Raw genomic sequence first — 15,215 nt, 5'->3', positions numbered from 1 at the left:
GCCCTGCGCCTCACCACAGCTGTCATGACCTGCTGGGGAGTGTAAACAGCCCCATTTCCATGGTTAATATTTAATTGTGCAGCCCCAAGCACATGCTGCCGAATGAAGTTGAACTGTATGTCATAAATACTAGAAGTATGCAGGGGGCAGGGGACTGGCAGAGGCCCCTTGCCCTGTGGTGCCCACTGCATACCTCAGCCCTGTGCCTTTACCTCTTCACCTGTCCACACCACCCAAGGGACACATGCATGCCCCTCCCAGAGACAGTCCAGCCCCAGTGCCAAGAGCCTGGCCTGGCAGGAACAGCGCCCTCTCCCTCCTGGAGGTGGAGAGCTTTGCTCTCAGTTCAGACCTCAGGCCGGGACGACCCTGAACTTCTCTGGCTGTGTTCTCTTTCGACCTCCTTCTCCAGAGTTCTGTGCAGCACACACCAGACAAGGGGATGTGAGGACCAGTTTGGACCCAGAGAGGCACTGCATGCATCTTGTCCCACTCTGACCCAGGTCCTGAGGTTGTGCCAGTGCCTGTCCTCTGCGACACCGTTAAACGAGGCTTTCGGATGAAGGCAGCTGTGTGCCGCATGGGCAGCTCAACTAAGAGGTTCCAGAAGCCCCTCTGTGGTGCTGGGCCTGAGATGTTACTGCCCACCTTGGTCAGTCCTCCTTACTTGGCGCTGGCCAGCCATGGGCTTAGACCATTCTCTGCTACAGGCCCTGGTTTCTAGAGCTTCATGTGCAATCCCAGGAGGCCTCCCAAGGCCAGCCACTGGGGTTTCCCTGTGCAGGAATCAGGGGTCCTCCCCAACTGCAGTGTGCTCACTGCCTGCTGAGCTGGTTAGGTGCAGGCAGAACCCTTTCCTTTAAGAGGCAGAAACCCAGGGTCCCAGACACATGTGCTGTCTAGAAGGCAGGCACAGGGCCATGAGGGATGTCTGGGATTTGAGGGTCACTCATGTGTTTGTTCCTGTGACACACCCAGTCCTAGTTTCTGGTGTCCTCTCACCTGTCTGACAACAGGCAAACACTTAAAAGTAATCAACTTGTACTTTTAACAAAGATCTCTTGAGTTTGGCTGCTTCCCTCCTTTTCCCCCAAAGATGGTTTGAAGTTCACTACATAATCCTTTTTCTCAGATGCACAGGGGCTGGGGCTATAGCTCACTGACATGCATCTGACAGACAAGTGAAGGGCCCAAGTTCAGTCCCCAGTACTGCAAAAAAAGAAAAAAAGAAAAATCAGTCTGAAGTATTTTGGACTGGAGATATAGCTCAGTGGCACAGCACCTGCCTGGCAAGCATGAGGTCATGAGTTTGATTCCCAGCACCAACCCCCGCCCCATAAACTGGCTCAGATGCACAGCTCAAGTCTGCCTGGGGGCCAGGTGGGGCTCACCGCTGGAGGCTGGATCCCAACAATGTCTACTCCACTGAGCACAATGTGCTTTATTCCGCAGCCCACCGGAGGTCCTCCTTCAACTTCGAGTGTCTGCGCCGGCAGAGCAGCCAGGAGGAGACCCCACCGTCCCCCACCCTGCCACACCACACCGCCCTGCCCCTGCATCTGATGCAGCAGCAGGTACAGTCCCTCCCGGCCTTGCCCCTGCCTCCGCCACACCTGGGCCGTGCCCTTCCCCAGCACAGGAGGGTAGGATGAGCCAGCATCTGAATCCAGTGGCCCACATCTCTTCTCAGTGGTCAAGATGGCCTGGTAGGTCCCAGCCCCGAGAAGATGCAGCCGCCCGTCAGGTCCCCAGTGTTCGGTGCTGCTCTCTGTTTGCCCCAAGAAAAGGTTCCCCACTTAAGACTCCTTCAAGCCCTCTGCAGATGGACCCTGTGATCCAGGGGTCGGCGGGCCTCCCTTGTGGCCCAGGGGGACCACCGCCCACAGGAAGGTAGCCTAGCAAGAGGCCGCCCACAGTGTACACTCCACTGACCAGGGCTCCACTCAAGCACACAAAGGCGCTTCTTTTTCTTTCTGAAAATTTCTCACCGGCCTTGCAGCCCATTGCATGTGTGTGTGTTGGGGGGGTGCAGAGCTGGCAAGGGAGGGTCCAGTGTCCCTGGGGCCACAGTCAGGGCTCTGCAAAGTTCTCAGCCAGGGCCCCGAACCAGTGAACACTCACCACTTCAGATTTCTATTCCACTCAGACCAGGCCCAGATCTTGTCTGTCCCAAATGCCCTCCGCCCTGGGTGTCGCTGACTTCCTGTTTGGCCAAGGGCAGATGGGCCTCGTAGCAGACCTGCTGTGGTGGAATCATGAGGGGCCGTCTGTGCCTCGTGTCTGAGGACAGATGGGAGGAGGGCGATAGAGTGAGCTGATGTTCTCCCTGCAAGCTGGGACTGTGGTTCTCCGAGTCTCCTTCACTTTTACACCCCCAGTGACTTGGGTGCTTTGTTCACGCCCCACAGCTTGCTGTTCTTCCTCTTTCTGAAGCAGTTGCAGGACTGAGAAGAGTCCTGGGCACAGGTGTAGAAAATGCACTATGGACCCAGGGGAAGGAAGACAGCACTAGGTGCCAGCGTGCATCCTCCGGAGCCCTCTGGCAGGCTGCACTGCAAGGCTGTATCTGCGCCTGGTCTGTTTAGAAGCGTGAGGGCCAGCCCTCTCACGTTTCCTTCCCCTCTACCTCTCTCTCCCTAGATCATGGCGGTCGCAGGCCTCGATTCAAGTAAAGCCCCAAAGTACTCGCCGAGCCACTCAACCCGGTCGTGGGCCACCCCTCCAGCCACCCCTCCGTATCGGGACTGGACACCGTGCTATACCCCTCTGATCCAGGTGGAGCGGTCAGAGTCCTTGGACCAGGTCAATGGCAGCCTGCCATCCCTGCACCGCAGCTCCTGGTACACGGACGAACCTGACATCTCCTATCGGACTTTCACACCAGCCAGCCTGACTGTCCCCAGCAGCTACCGTAACAAAAACAGTGACAAACAGAGGAGTGCAGACAGCTTGGTAGAGGCAGTGAGTATAGTTCCCAGCCATGGGAGGGTAGGCCCCATGAACAGCAGAGGCTAGAGGTGGTCACTTGGCAGGACAAGGGGGTATCCTTAGGTGACAGGCCCCAGAGCCCCACCACGCAGACCTGATAGCCCTAGTAGCAGGAAGTGTCCAGCCACATCTTGCGCATGAGCTGCCCTGCCCTGCCCTGCCCTGCACGCTTCCTGTCCCTAGCACCACTCTAGACACATCTTCCCAGTGGGCATCACTCTTGGACCATGAGCACCTGTCCAGCTCTGTGATATTTTCAGAGCTGAAACCATTTACATTTGGTTGTCATGGTAACATCCAGTAAGCACCGTGAGGTGGAGTCCCTACAGCACGTCACGCAGATCGGAGTGGGAGCAGGTCTTTCCGCCACTCCCCTCTAGCCTCATAATGCAGGCCTGCCTTCGCTCCTCTTTCTCACGCAGGTCCTGATATCCGAAGGCTTAGGACGCTATGCAAGGGACCCCAAATTTGTGTCAGCGACCAAACATGAAATCGCTGATGCCTGTGACCTAACCATTGATGAGATGGAGAGTGCAGCCAGCACCCTGCTCAACGGGAGCACGTGTCCTCGAGCCAACGGGGACCTGGGCCTTGTCTCTCCCCAGCAGGACTACGAGCTCCAGGACTTTGGGCCTGGCTACAGCGATGAGGAGCCGGACCCTGGGAGGGATGAGGAGGACCTGGCCGATGAAATGATCTGTATTACCACCTTGTAGCCCCATCAAGGGGCAGACTGGCTCTGGCCTCAGGTGGGGCGCCGGAGGGCCAGGGATAAAGTGCCTCATAGTTAGGAAAGTTTAGGCACTAGTTGGGAGAAAAATATTCAATTAGACTTCTGTACAAGTGATGTCATGCCTCAAGGAAGCCATAAACCTGGTAGGAGCAGGTTCCAGGCAGCTGCGCCAGGCAGGGCACTGTGCACTCAGCCTGGCTGCAGCAGACTGCAGGTCCAGGCCTCGAGACAGGATGAGATCAGACCAGCCCCACTCGACACACAGACGGGTACCATGCCCAGGGCACCCACCCATGCCTGCCCAGAGGCACGGTGGGGGAAGATTAAAGGTGATGACGATCACCACACCCGTGTCATTACCTCAGCCGCTGGTCTAGCCTATCAGCATATCCATTTTTAAACCCCTTTCCCAAAACACACTGCTTCCTGGTTCCGGTTCTGCTCTTCTGCAGCAGCCAAGTGTGTCAGAACCCCGCCACCACCTGCGGTCATCATGAGAGAGGCGTGGGACCTGACAGATAAGGTTTTCTGTTACGTGGCACCAGTTTACGTGAGAGAATGTCACTCCCACGGGATTGGTCAGTCCTGACTGTCGTGCAGAAGGGCAAATATAAACTGGAAAAATAATGCACTTGCAACCAGGTAAACTTAGATATGCTAGTTTAAAAATTAGAGATTTACTAACTGTACATGACTTGTAATATACAATTTGTATTTGTAAAGAGATGGTCTATATTTTGTAATTATCGTACCGTATTTGAACTGCAGCAATATCCATGGGTCCTAACAATTGTAGATCCCCACTGAAATCTAGAAATGATTAGTATTTTTGCGGGGGCTATACGAAGTAGAAGAAATAGAGGCAGTTCTCATTCAGTGAAAATCCTCTGGGGGTAAAATTTTGAGTTCGAAAGAACTTGACATTACAGAAATTTTTCTAAAATATTTTGAGTCACTATAAACTTATCTTTACATAAGATATCCAAGAAAACTCTTTGCAGTCTTTTCTTTGGGCAGGAGTTCTGATTTTGATATTGTACCTTTTATCCACCATGGGTTGCAAATGTCTTTTGTTTGGCTTTTTTAGTAACCATCCAGTAAGTTAGTTTACAGAGTAGGTCAAGCTGGCGACTCGCCCCTGGGTCACCCTTAGGTCTGGTTTCCCCCAGCTGCCCACACCAGCTGTTTTCTGCGTCTCTGCCGTGGAAATAACTGCACCGATGAACACAGCGCATGCGTGCCTGTGCCCAGGCCCTGCTCGTGCCGTTTGTCTTAATAAGGGGATCGGGGCAGGGAACGGAAGGAGCGCCGCGGTGACCTATGGGGTCGGAATGTTGGGGTCTGCACAGATCGTACTGTGGCCTTTTACACATCATTGTTGTGCTCTGTGTTCTATTTGAGGGCTTTTATATGCAACTGAAAGAGGGCTGACGTCTTGATGAGAATGCACTCACTCCAGCTGTATGTCTCGGGCAAACCCACTTTGGGATCCTTACAACTGTCAAGGTTCCTTGCTGTTAACAGTCATGCTGCCTCCGTCATGTTACCTTGGCAGGGATCCGCTGCAATCGAAAAGACAGGTAGCAATTTTGGTTCTGAATTTTTAACTAATACACAGACAACCTGTCAATTTTTTTCTTTTCTTTTTTTTTTCTTTTTTTTTTTTTTTTTGTAAATAATGACACTTTGTTATAAAGACCTCACAAACCTCTTCGTAAGACATTCTTAAATCCAGATCCAGGCAAAAACACTTCAAGGTTTGTAAATGACTATTTCCTGACATAAAGCCTTTTTTATTAAAATGAAAAATGTTCTTGAGAATAAAACTGTGTAATTTCATTGTATCTGGGAGCTCTCGTTGCACAGGGCTGGCTCCGCCAGTGAGAGCTTCGGAGGAGCAGGTGCTCCCGAGGGCAGCTCTGGAATCAGGTAGCTTTGTCTCGTCCTCGGGCTCCCTCCACGCCAGAGGTAACCTAGTGCCAGCTGCAGAGAGCACCACTTCTCCTAAAGGGCTAAACCACTGTCACCATTTTCTTAGACGACGTGTCTGTTGGGTCTTGGTCTTACTGTGTAGCAGGCCAGAGTCGCCGTCCCAGGACTGTGTGTTCTAGAACAGGTGACGCCCTCATCCCACACCAGTGAAGGCTGGCGTTTTACAGGCTGTGCCACTTGCCAGTGTCTGTCTGCTTTCAGCCTGGTTCAGTCTCTCGTCTAATATTAAATTTGTCTTTGTAAGAAAAATTCAAAGTTGTAGAGTATGGTTCTTTCCCTTTGTCTTAGGGAAGTTTCAGGGTTAAATAGCTCTTACTTTTTTGGTTTACCCTTTCCCCCTGCAAAATAATTCTGTGTCCATAGGAGTAGAAGCAATTTCCGTAAAATACCTTTAATAACAACATAGAGTAAAAAAATGGCTGTGACTTAACTGTCCATGAACAGGAAAGACCTAGTTAAGAACCGACACTGCTCAGGGTGTGGATGTCCACTCAGACACGTGGCACATCCCAGCTCTTGTGTACGTAGGACCTGGTGCAGGCTGGAGGGGTGGGGTTGGGGGGGCAGCAGAAACATCCGGGAACTTGGTATGGGCACTGCCTGCCAAGCAAGATGGTAGCTGGAAGAGCCCGCTGGATTGTGATTTCGCTCTAGAACGCAGTCTGAATAGTTCATCTCACATGATGTATTTCTTACAGTCTGAAATGTCCTTGCAACTGCATTTTTCACAGGTTTTTGCTTCCAGGATGGACAGCTGACTTTTTTGTAAAAATGAGTTAGACTCTGTGCTGATATTTCGCACGAAATGTGCCCCAACTCCTTTGCTGGTAGCCCAATCAAAAGCTGACTCTGTTCAGCTTTCATTTGTTTGAAAGTTGTTTCTCCTCCTCTCTTGGGGAGAGAATAAGGCCCAGACCTGGGCCTAGCTCCCAACATCAGGACAGAATTAGGAGGGTGATCTGAAGACATCTTGGGGGTGCATGTGGGTTGTTTTCTTCTGATTTTTAAGAGAAAGAAATCTGTGTAACAGATCTGACATCATGTTATTTTGTCAATGGAAATATGGGGAAAAAAAAAGCTTTGGGGAGCAGGATGTGGTTTGGGTGAAGAATTTATTTGAATTTATGAAAATGACTGCCACATCCCGCCCTGGACGTGGAAAGTTCCCATTCCTGGTTAGGCTGATGAAGGGCCCTGTTCTCCTGTGGTGGCATGTGAGCAGAGTTCTTTGACAGGACAGGACTCCTCAGAGCTAGGCACGTACACTGCTTTCTGTTAGGCCCTTCCAACTACACTTTTACAAAACACTGGCTCCTGCCTCATAGATATCACAGGCCCTGTGCCAAGGGGCTTTGCTAAAAAGTTTGCCAGATTCCCCACAAGACCGGCTCGCAGGGCCAGTGTGCCCCACCTGCAAGCCCCAGAGGATGAAGGGCTGTGGCTGGCAGCTGTGGGCCAGGCGGGGATTGGCAAGGGCCTCTCCAGGAGAAATCCCTTGACAGATTAGAAATACCACATAGGACAAGGAAAAAGTAAGATGCAGGTGAGATTATGAAAGAGCTGCCCACAGTTTGAAAAGAGGAAAAAAGTCAGGCATGGTGGTGCACACTTGTGATCTCACCTATTCAAGAGGTGCGAGTTCAAGACCAGCCTGGGAACCTTAGTGAGACCCTGCCTCAAAGTAAAAAATTATGATACAGTTTTCTTTTTTCTACCTTTCTGGAAGGATTTTTTTTCAGAAACTCTCAAGTTTTTCTCCTTTTTCTGGGCCCAGCATGGCAGGTTTCCAGGTAGCAACTGTTTTCTTCCCTGCTATAGATGGTAGCTTTGCTATCTTGAGAAAAATCAGTCCAAGACACATTAGTTGTTACTCCCTGGTAGAACAATGGATAGGGCACCCCAGGGAACAAGTTACTGGATTACATTACTGAGTTACAAGGAATTTAAAGATCCAAGAGCTGCTGCACATGGTACTTGCATCTTTTTTCCTCCTGAAAGCTTGAATCTTCTCCACTCTATTGTTCTCTGACCTAGTTGCACTGAAATGCTTTTATCGCTCTCTCAGCACAGACAAGGACTGTTCCCACAGTCGTGCAGAGAAGAAGAATCTACCAGCACTGTCCCTAAGAAGCAGCGGCAGCCGTTGGGCCGCTTCCCAGGGCCCAAGAGGGTCTCCCGGGGGCCTCTGCTTCACGGTGAAGCCCGGCCCTCGTACAAGGGGCTGGCTCTAGACTTCTGCCAGTCCTGGTAGCAGGAAGACCTTCTAAAATGTTAACTTCTGAATGCTTTGGTAATGAGGCCCAAGTCGCTTCCCTCCTTGAGCAAGGGCGCGAAGGCTCCAGTGAGACCATATTGCATAAGAAGCAGAGCATCAAAGTTGAGGCCGGAAGCCTCTTGGTCACCCAGCAGAGCTCTGGACACACCTCACCCTGAGAGTGAAGTGCAGATGGGAGAGAAAGGGAAGCCATGTGCCCTCTCTCCTGGTAGCTTCCCTCCCCCACCCCCACCCCGGAACTGTGTGCCGGCCTGCACCTAGCTGACTGGTATGATCCTTGGCTTAAGCTTAAACCTTGTAGCTCCCTGTGCAGGGAACCCAGCTTGGATGCCACAGCACAGGGCCCTGTGTAGAGCACCTGCCCTGAGGGGGACTGCAGAACCATTGCAACCAAGGCAGCAGGACACTAGGTAGGCACAGGCCTGTGCCCATGAGAGCGGCCTATGTTATCTCTCCTCCTCTATCAGCTCCACATCCCCTTTGTTCCTGGAGCAGGTAGGGACCAGGGGCCTGGCCTGAATGCTGGCCTCCCTCACAGGGCCAACAGGACAGCACTGGGGAAAGTGAATGTGACTCACTGCCTACAACTGGGCACCTGCCTTGCGACAACTGCTAGTGCTCAGCCATGAAGTAGGGTCTCCTGGGTCCTGGAGTCCTGGATAGTTTCAGGAAAGAGCATCCAGAGCGAGGGCTGTGTCGGTCAGTCCTCCTGGCTTGCCCGGGGCTTCTCTGGTCAGCAGCAGCAGGGGCTGCATTAGCGCTGGGTGGCCAGTGTCCTGGGCTTATAGACAGGCACGTCCTGTTCCCACAGTGCAGGTAGCCCCTTAATCATGTCGGCCGCCTTCTCTGCGATCATGATGGTGGGGGCGTTCAGGTTGCCACTGACCACGCTGGGCATGATAGAGGCGTCCACAACCCTGAGGTTCTCCACCCCAAGGACCCGGGTCTCGGGGTCCACCACAGCGGTGGGATCAGAGGGCTGGCCCATCTTGCAGGTGCATGAGGGGTGGTAGGCACTGTCAGCTTTGGCCCGCACGAAGGCGTCTATCTCCTTATCTGACTGCACGTGGCTTCCTGGCTGGAGCTCCTCGCCCCGGAAGGGAGCCAGTGCTTCCTGTGCAAAGATTTCTCTGGACAGCTTCACACACTGACGGAAGTCCTCAATATCAGTTTCTGTGGAGAAGAGACAAAGGAATCCCTTCTCTTCATGTGCAAGACTCAAATGTCACAGGATGGAGGGGCACAACAAGCTAGGAGAGATGATGGAGCCACCAGGTGCGTGCCCCCGGCTGGTAGCTGGTGAACATCCTAGAGCTATACCAGCAAGCCCTGGAGGCCTAGGTTTCAGTTGGGGACCTGACGTCACTATGATCCAGGGATAAGAACATGTCCCATCCACCAATGCCCACATATCATCACAGAGCAAAGCCTGCCCCACAGGGAGGGCTGCCTGTAGAGGCACTGGCAGTGTCGTCTGCTTTAGGGCGAGTGCAGTGTACCCGAGCACACATGTGCCCGGGCCTGGTGCTTGCACCTCCAGCGGCCTCTGCTGAGAACTTTCCTCTCCTGCTGTGTAAAGGGAGGCCCTGGGGTTGCTCCATGCATGGCTCAGGCTGGCGGGCACAAGGAAAGGGAGCTCTGGGGTGAGGAGAAGGCGCCCCACAAAGGCCCCTCACGCAAGCCAGGCGCAGGGGAGACAAAGCTGGGACGCGGTTACCTGTTGACAGGTAGTTGGGTTGGATCACAGGGTGCTCCTGGGGGTTGGCACTTCTCAGTTTGAGCCAGCCCACACTCGTGCCCCGCATGGTCCCCACATGCACCTAAGAAAGCCCAGGGGACACAGTGACATCCACAGGGACCTCCATCAACCTCAGCCCAGTGGGTTGGAGGGGTCTCTGCTGTCCTGGGTGGGGTCAGAGTCGGTGCAGAGCAGAGATAGTGAAGCATGTGCCTGCCTCATACACATTTCCAGTTCAAACCCACGTCAGTGAGCCTTGCCTCCCTCCCACCTTGACATTCCACTGTCCCGAACTTTCAGGATGGCGCTGCCAGGGCTGAGACAGCCTTACTCATCTGCTGCTGGTGTCTGGGTCCTAGAGCCTTGCCCTGAGCTGCTGCAGATCCTACTCCTTCACAGTCTGTGGACCACTGTGCTCCAGAACTCCCTCCTTGAGGAAGACTCCAGGCCTCGCTTCCTCACAGCACACACTGGAGGGGGAGCATGGAAGGCTCTGGCACAGTGGGAAGGACACAGTTCCCCAGGAAGATTGGGACTCCAATGCTCACCTGGTAAGCCTCCTGCTGGGTGGGGGTTCGCCCATGGTCAATCACTTGGGAAGGCAGGAAGTGGAACTGTATGTCTGGATGGGGGACCCCGGGCTGGCTGCGGATGAACCCACCCGTTTCCAGGTGGGCAGTGGCTCCATCCCCTGTGGATGTAAAGAGGGCAAGGCCACAGGGCCAGTCAGGGTGTGGAAGGCTGGCGGCTATTCCTGCCTCCCTCCACTCTCTCTGCGCAGCTCCTCTTTGGTGCCTGACCCCAGGCCCTGTCCATAGCTTTGCTCACCCAGCACCATAGCTTTCAATATCAACCACATGCCAAACGAAGGACTGACACACTGCCACCTGTGCCTGCCCACTGGCCATGCCCACCAGCTAGCAGAGCTTGTGTGTGCAGGGGGTAGCAGGGAAGATGTGAGTGGGCCAAATATAAGCAAGATCTGCAGCTCAGCCACAGGGGCTCCCGTGTCTTTCCTCTGGGTCCTGAACTCTACGTGGGACTCTTCGCTCACACCTGCAAGAAGAGCAGCACCTAGCCCTAGGGGAGTCTCATTTTGACAGGCGCTGCTGCTTCTGGTCCTCATACCAGCCCAGCAGGTGGAAGGAACACTGGATACCCATTTTCCAGATGGGAAAACAGACTGGGGCCCAAGGTAAGTGGCACAGTTCAACTTCAAAACTAGTAATTTGAAGCCAGAGCCCTCACTCAGCTCCCCAAGAGACAGACCACGATACCTACAGACAGTACCTGGCAGTGTCACCGAGGAGCCCACCTGTGAATCTCCAGAGCCACTCCAGCCCGATGCAGAGCTTCCGCAGGGGCTTCTGGGCGGAGTGGAGGGTGATGGGCTGGGTGCACGCCTGCTGGATGTACACCTCCAGGTGGTCCTGCAGGTTCTGGCCAACTCCTGAAACAGGAAGGCATGCTGAAGGGAAATGGCCACCACCAGGGGCTTCAATGGCTTCTCAGTGTGTCTGTGGGTTTAAAAAACTCCCCTGTCCACTTATCTTCCAGACTAGTGCCAGCTGGGTCTCTGGGACTCAGCTGTCCCTTCAGGAGGAGCTAAGTTGCAGCACCCTGTCCCTGCCAAGTCCAGCCCTTTCCCATGCCGCCCCAGCCGTCTGCCCTGTCACTGTGGGAAAGGCTGGCCAGAGGAGGAGGGCAAAGGCGACATACAGACTCGGTGTCCAGTGGGGTCCAGGGCGCCCACAGACCATGGAAAGATGTGGCAGCTCCCGGCAGCAAACTTGTCCCCACCCCCACCCCACGCTAATAAAACACAGCGTGCTGTTTCTTGCTGCAGAAGTGGACTCCGGGCAGCCGCGAGGGAGGTGCTCACCAGGCAGGTGGCACACCACAGGGATGCCCAGTTTCCTGAGATCGTCTGCATTCCCCACACCGGAGAGCAGGAGCAGCTGCGGAGAGTTGATGGCGCCCCCACTCAAGATCACCTCCTTGTTGGCATAAACCTGGAAAGCAGCAGCGCCCGGCCTGTTGTACCGGCTGAGGAGTCAGCTGTTCCACAAGCTAGCGGACCCGCCGGCACCGGCACCACCAGATCATGGCCTTGAGGTGTGGTCCCACACAGAGCACCGGGAATACAGAAAGCCACCCACTGCCCAGGAGGCGGCGGTGGCTCGCCCTGCAGCCACGTTCATGGTGAGCTCAACACCAAGGCTGAGCCGTGCTCTGAGACGTCTACAGTAGCCAGGTGGTAGCGGGGGCCTTAAGAAACAGTGAGCGTGGACTTAAATGAGCTTGATGAAGGTAGGCATGAAGTGAGCCCTCAAAAAGAGCCCTAAAAGCAAGCAATGCAACAGATCAACCTCTGGGCATGCAAATCGATCTCTGACACGCTACTGAGCAGCGAACATGGGTGGTCGCATCTGCTACAGTCTACATTTATGGGTTTTGGAACCTCTAGTAGAAGCCTATACATTTCTGTCAGGTCAACACCCTGAAAGGGCGTGGAAGATAACAGGAGACCACCCTGAAGTAAGTGCCACAGGCTCGTGGGCACGTGTGCCAGTGTACCTGTCAGCTCTGCTGCTAGCGTGCTGGGGGACTTGCTCACCTCCGCTCGCTGCTTCCCGTGAGGCGGCAGGCACAGTCCACCACCCCTGCCACCAGCCACTCACTCACCAAGGGATGAGGCGTGCAGCTGGGAGCAGGGCATGACCTCCCACCTTGAGTCCCACGGCCCCTCACTGCAGGGCCCTCGCTGGAGCCCACTCACCTTGTGGCTCTGGCCATTTTTGAGGTACTCCACGCCCACTGCTTGGGTGCCCTCAAACAGAACCCTGCTCACCAGCGTGTGGGCCTCAGCCTGGAGGTTGGGGCGGCTCAGGGCTGGGTGCAGGTAGGCACAGGCCGAGCTCCAGCGCTTGCCTGCAGGACACAGCAAGGTCAGAAACAGCCCCTGCCCCTCCCTGGGCGAGAAGAGGCAGCAGGAGAAAGAGCCGCTGGCCTTGCCTCTGCCGGAACAAGCCCTGCTTCAAACTAGGAGACAGACCTGAAGCCCCCACCCTTCTCAAGTCCAGGCTGAGCCAGGGGCCGCTGGGCACAGGTGGAAACCATCCTTCCCCGTGCAGGGTGACGCCGAGACCAGCAGCAGTGGACAGAAGAGAGCAAGCTGTGAAGACCGGCCCAGTCCTGGCCACGGCCTGTTCTGTGAGCACGTCCCTGGTTCCCTCTGCGTCAGTCTTCCCCTCCATAAAAGGGGGCCTATGGCCCAACCACCAAGACAAGGGAAAGCCAGAGAAATGGGCAGGACAGCCATGAGCTCATGGCTACCTCTCTGTGCCTCACTTTCCCCATCTGCATGGCTATTTGCACCAAAGGCAAATAGCCTCTCACAGCTCTGGCTGCACTCTGGGGCATCTGAGGGTGCAGTAGCTGCCCTCCTCAAGGCACCCACCAGCCTGCTTGTGCCCTTGTCCATCCCAGCCAGCCGCCCACCTTCGTGGATGGTCCTGTCCATCCAGCCGAAGCCCTCCTGCTGGAAGCCGTTCATGTCCTCGGTGAGCGGGTAGCCAGCCTGCTGTGCCGCCTGCAGGAAGGCGCGGTGCAGCGGGTGCTCTCTGTGGCCCCGGGACACGCGCAGCGGGCCCTCGCCGCCGCGGTAGGTGCCTGCACCCAGCTCGTGCCCCTGCGCGCGCCGGAAGTAGGGCAAGCAGTGGCGGTAGTCCCAGCCGTGCGCACCCTGGCGCTGCCAGCGCTCGTAGTCCTCGGCGTGCCCGCGCACGTACACCATGGCGTTCAGTGACGACGAACCGCCCCACACGCGGCCACGTGGCCAGTACAGCACGCGGCCGTCCAGCCCCGCCTGCGGCTCGGTGTGGTAGCACCAGTTGTACCTGTCGTCGCACAGGTTGGCTACGAGCGCCGCGGGCATGTGGATCTTCCACAGGAGGCGCTTGCTCCCTGCGCGCAGGTCCTTGGGCCCGGCCTCCAGCAGCAGCACCCGCTCGGCCGGGTCCTCTGACAGCCGGCTGGCCAGCACGCAGCCCGCTGAGCCCGCACCCACCACCACGTAGCTGTACTCGGTGGCGGCAGCGGCGCTGGCCAGAGCGCGGCTGCCCAGGTGCCCCGGCCAGCAGCCACGGAGGATGCGCCACATACTGCGCTCCACGTGCTCCCCTCCGTGATGGGGAGTGGGCCGTTCTGCTGCTCCTGGAATAGAGAAAGAGGCCGTGAGAACCCCAGCTCCGGCCCAGTGTGGGCACAAGCCTGTAATCCCAACTACTGGACAGTCTGAGGCAGGAGCGGCTAAATTCAAAGCCAGGCTGCACAAAAAAAAAAAAAAAAAAAAAAAACGGGTGGAGATTCTGGGCCTGGAGCTGCACACCTGGAGGCCAAGGCAGGAGAATCTCCAGTTAGATGCCAGCCTGGAATGCAGAGTAAGTTCAAGACCAGCCTGAACTATTTAGTGAAACCCTGCCTCAAACAAATGGGCAGGAGCGGGGAACTGAGGTCGATGCCTGGGAGCTAGGAGGAGGTCAGGCTGGCCAAGCACAGACTTCTCAGTGCTGGGCCACCTACGCCAGCACCCACTTATTAGGCCTGGAGACACGTCCTTCCACGTGCAAGCCCATCTGCCCATTAACCCGGAGGCTGGAGGACTTCCTGCTGTCAAGACAAGAGAGAAGCGATTTCCGGGCAGAGGAAGAGAGGGGGCTCCACTCCTTCACTCGTGACAGATGCTGCAGACAACAGGAGCTGGGTGCTTTGCTTTACACTATCAGCGCACAACAGAAAGAAAAGTGAAAAAAAAAAAAAAAAAAAAGTCTTTCTCCTCTATCAATGCAAAGAACAAAAAGAGAAGAAAGAAAATAAATATAGTTTTAGAAACATGATCTGGAGCTAGGGGAGACAGACGAGACTTGAGTACAGTGATACCTCCTGGATACTCGTGGTTAAAAGCTCCACAGACGAGGACACCTGATGATTTTATACAGTGGAGTAGTAGTACGCAGCCATAAAGGATACACTTGAGACTTTTATAGATAAATGAATGCAATTTGACCATAGTTTTATTTTATTTTATGAATTTATTTTATTTTACAGTCCTGGGGATCAAACATGGGACCTTGCACTTGCCAGGCAGGCACTTATGCTACTGAGCTGTATCCCCAGCACTGGCTACAATCTGAGACTATAGTCTTTGGTGAAATAAATCAAACTCACATGTAAACATGGTATTGTCTCCCTGGTGTGAGAGACTGAAAGAGTAAATAAGGCCTAAAATATGCAACAGATGGGCCGGTGAGATGGCTCAGTGGTCTAAAGCAACTACTTGGAACAAGCTTGGCAAAGCACAGGGACCGCGGTTCGATCCCCCAGCACCACATGCCAGCCCGCCCCACCCCCTGTGTGGGCTGAGCTGGCCACACACACACACACACACACACACAAATAAATAAGATTAAAATTTTTTTTAAAAAGTA

General features: G+C 54.7%; 2 protein-coding genes across 2 annotated transcripts in view; one reads left to right on the top strand and one right to left on the bottom strand.

Moving 5' to 3' along the window:
• Cacna1d (calcium voltage-gated channel subunit alpha1 D) overlaps positions 1–6,778 on the top strand; it is a 342,405-nt gene extending 335,627 nt beyond the window's left edge. Inside the window, exons 46-48 of the mRNA XM_004631686.2 lie at positions 1,453–1,574; positions 2,641–2,961; positions 3,411–6,778. Coding sequence (XP_004631743.1) covers positions 1,453–1,574; positions 2,641–2,961; positions 3,411–3,704 — 737 coding nt within the window. The 3' untranslated portion in view covers positions 3,705–6,778. The remainder of the gene's footprint in view (positions 1–1,452; positions 1,575–2,640; positions 2,962–3,410) is intronic.
• Positions 6,779–7,450: 672 nt separating this feature from the next.
• The window catches only part of Chdh (choline dehydrogenase), a 33,619-nt gene continuing 25,854 nt past the window's right edge, over positions 7,451–15,215 (bottom strand). Inside the window, exons 4-10 of the mRNA XM_004631685.2 lie at positions 13,228–13,942; positions 12,506–12,657; positions 11,609–11,738; positions 11,042–11,176; positions 10,275–10,417; positions 9,706–9,808; positions 7,451–9,161 (exon numbers count right to left, since the gene is read on the bottom strand). Coding sequence (XP_004631742.1) covers positions 8,743–9,161; positions 9,706–9,808; positions 10,275–10,417; positions 11,042–11,176; positions 11,609–11,738; positions 12,506–12,657; positions 13,228–13,888 — 1,743 coding nt within the window. The 5' untranslated portion in view covers positions 13,889–13,942 and the 3' untranslated portion in view covers positions 7,451–8,742. The remainder of the gene's footprint in view (positions 9,162–9,705; positions 9,809–10,274; positions 10,418–11,041; positions 11,177–11,608; positions 11,739–12,505; positions 12,658–13,227; positions 13,943–15,215) is intronic.

This window comes from Octodon degus, unplaced genomic scaffold, assembly GCF_000260255.1.
Source record: "Octodon degus isolate 3935 unplaced genomic scaffold, OctDeg1.0 scaffold00043, whole genome shotgun sequence".
In the NCBI taxonomy this organism is placed as follows: Eukaryota; Metazoa; Chordata; class Mammalia; order Rodentia; family Octodontidae; genus Octodon; species Octodon degus.
The sequence above is the reverse complement of the archived record's forward strand: the minus strand, read 5'-3'. Positions and strand labels throughout refer to the sequence as shown.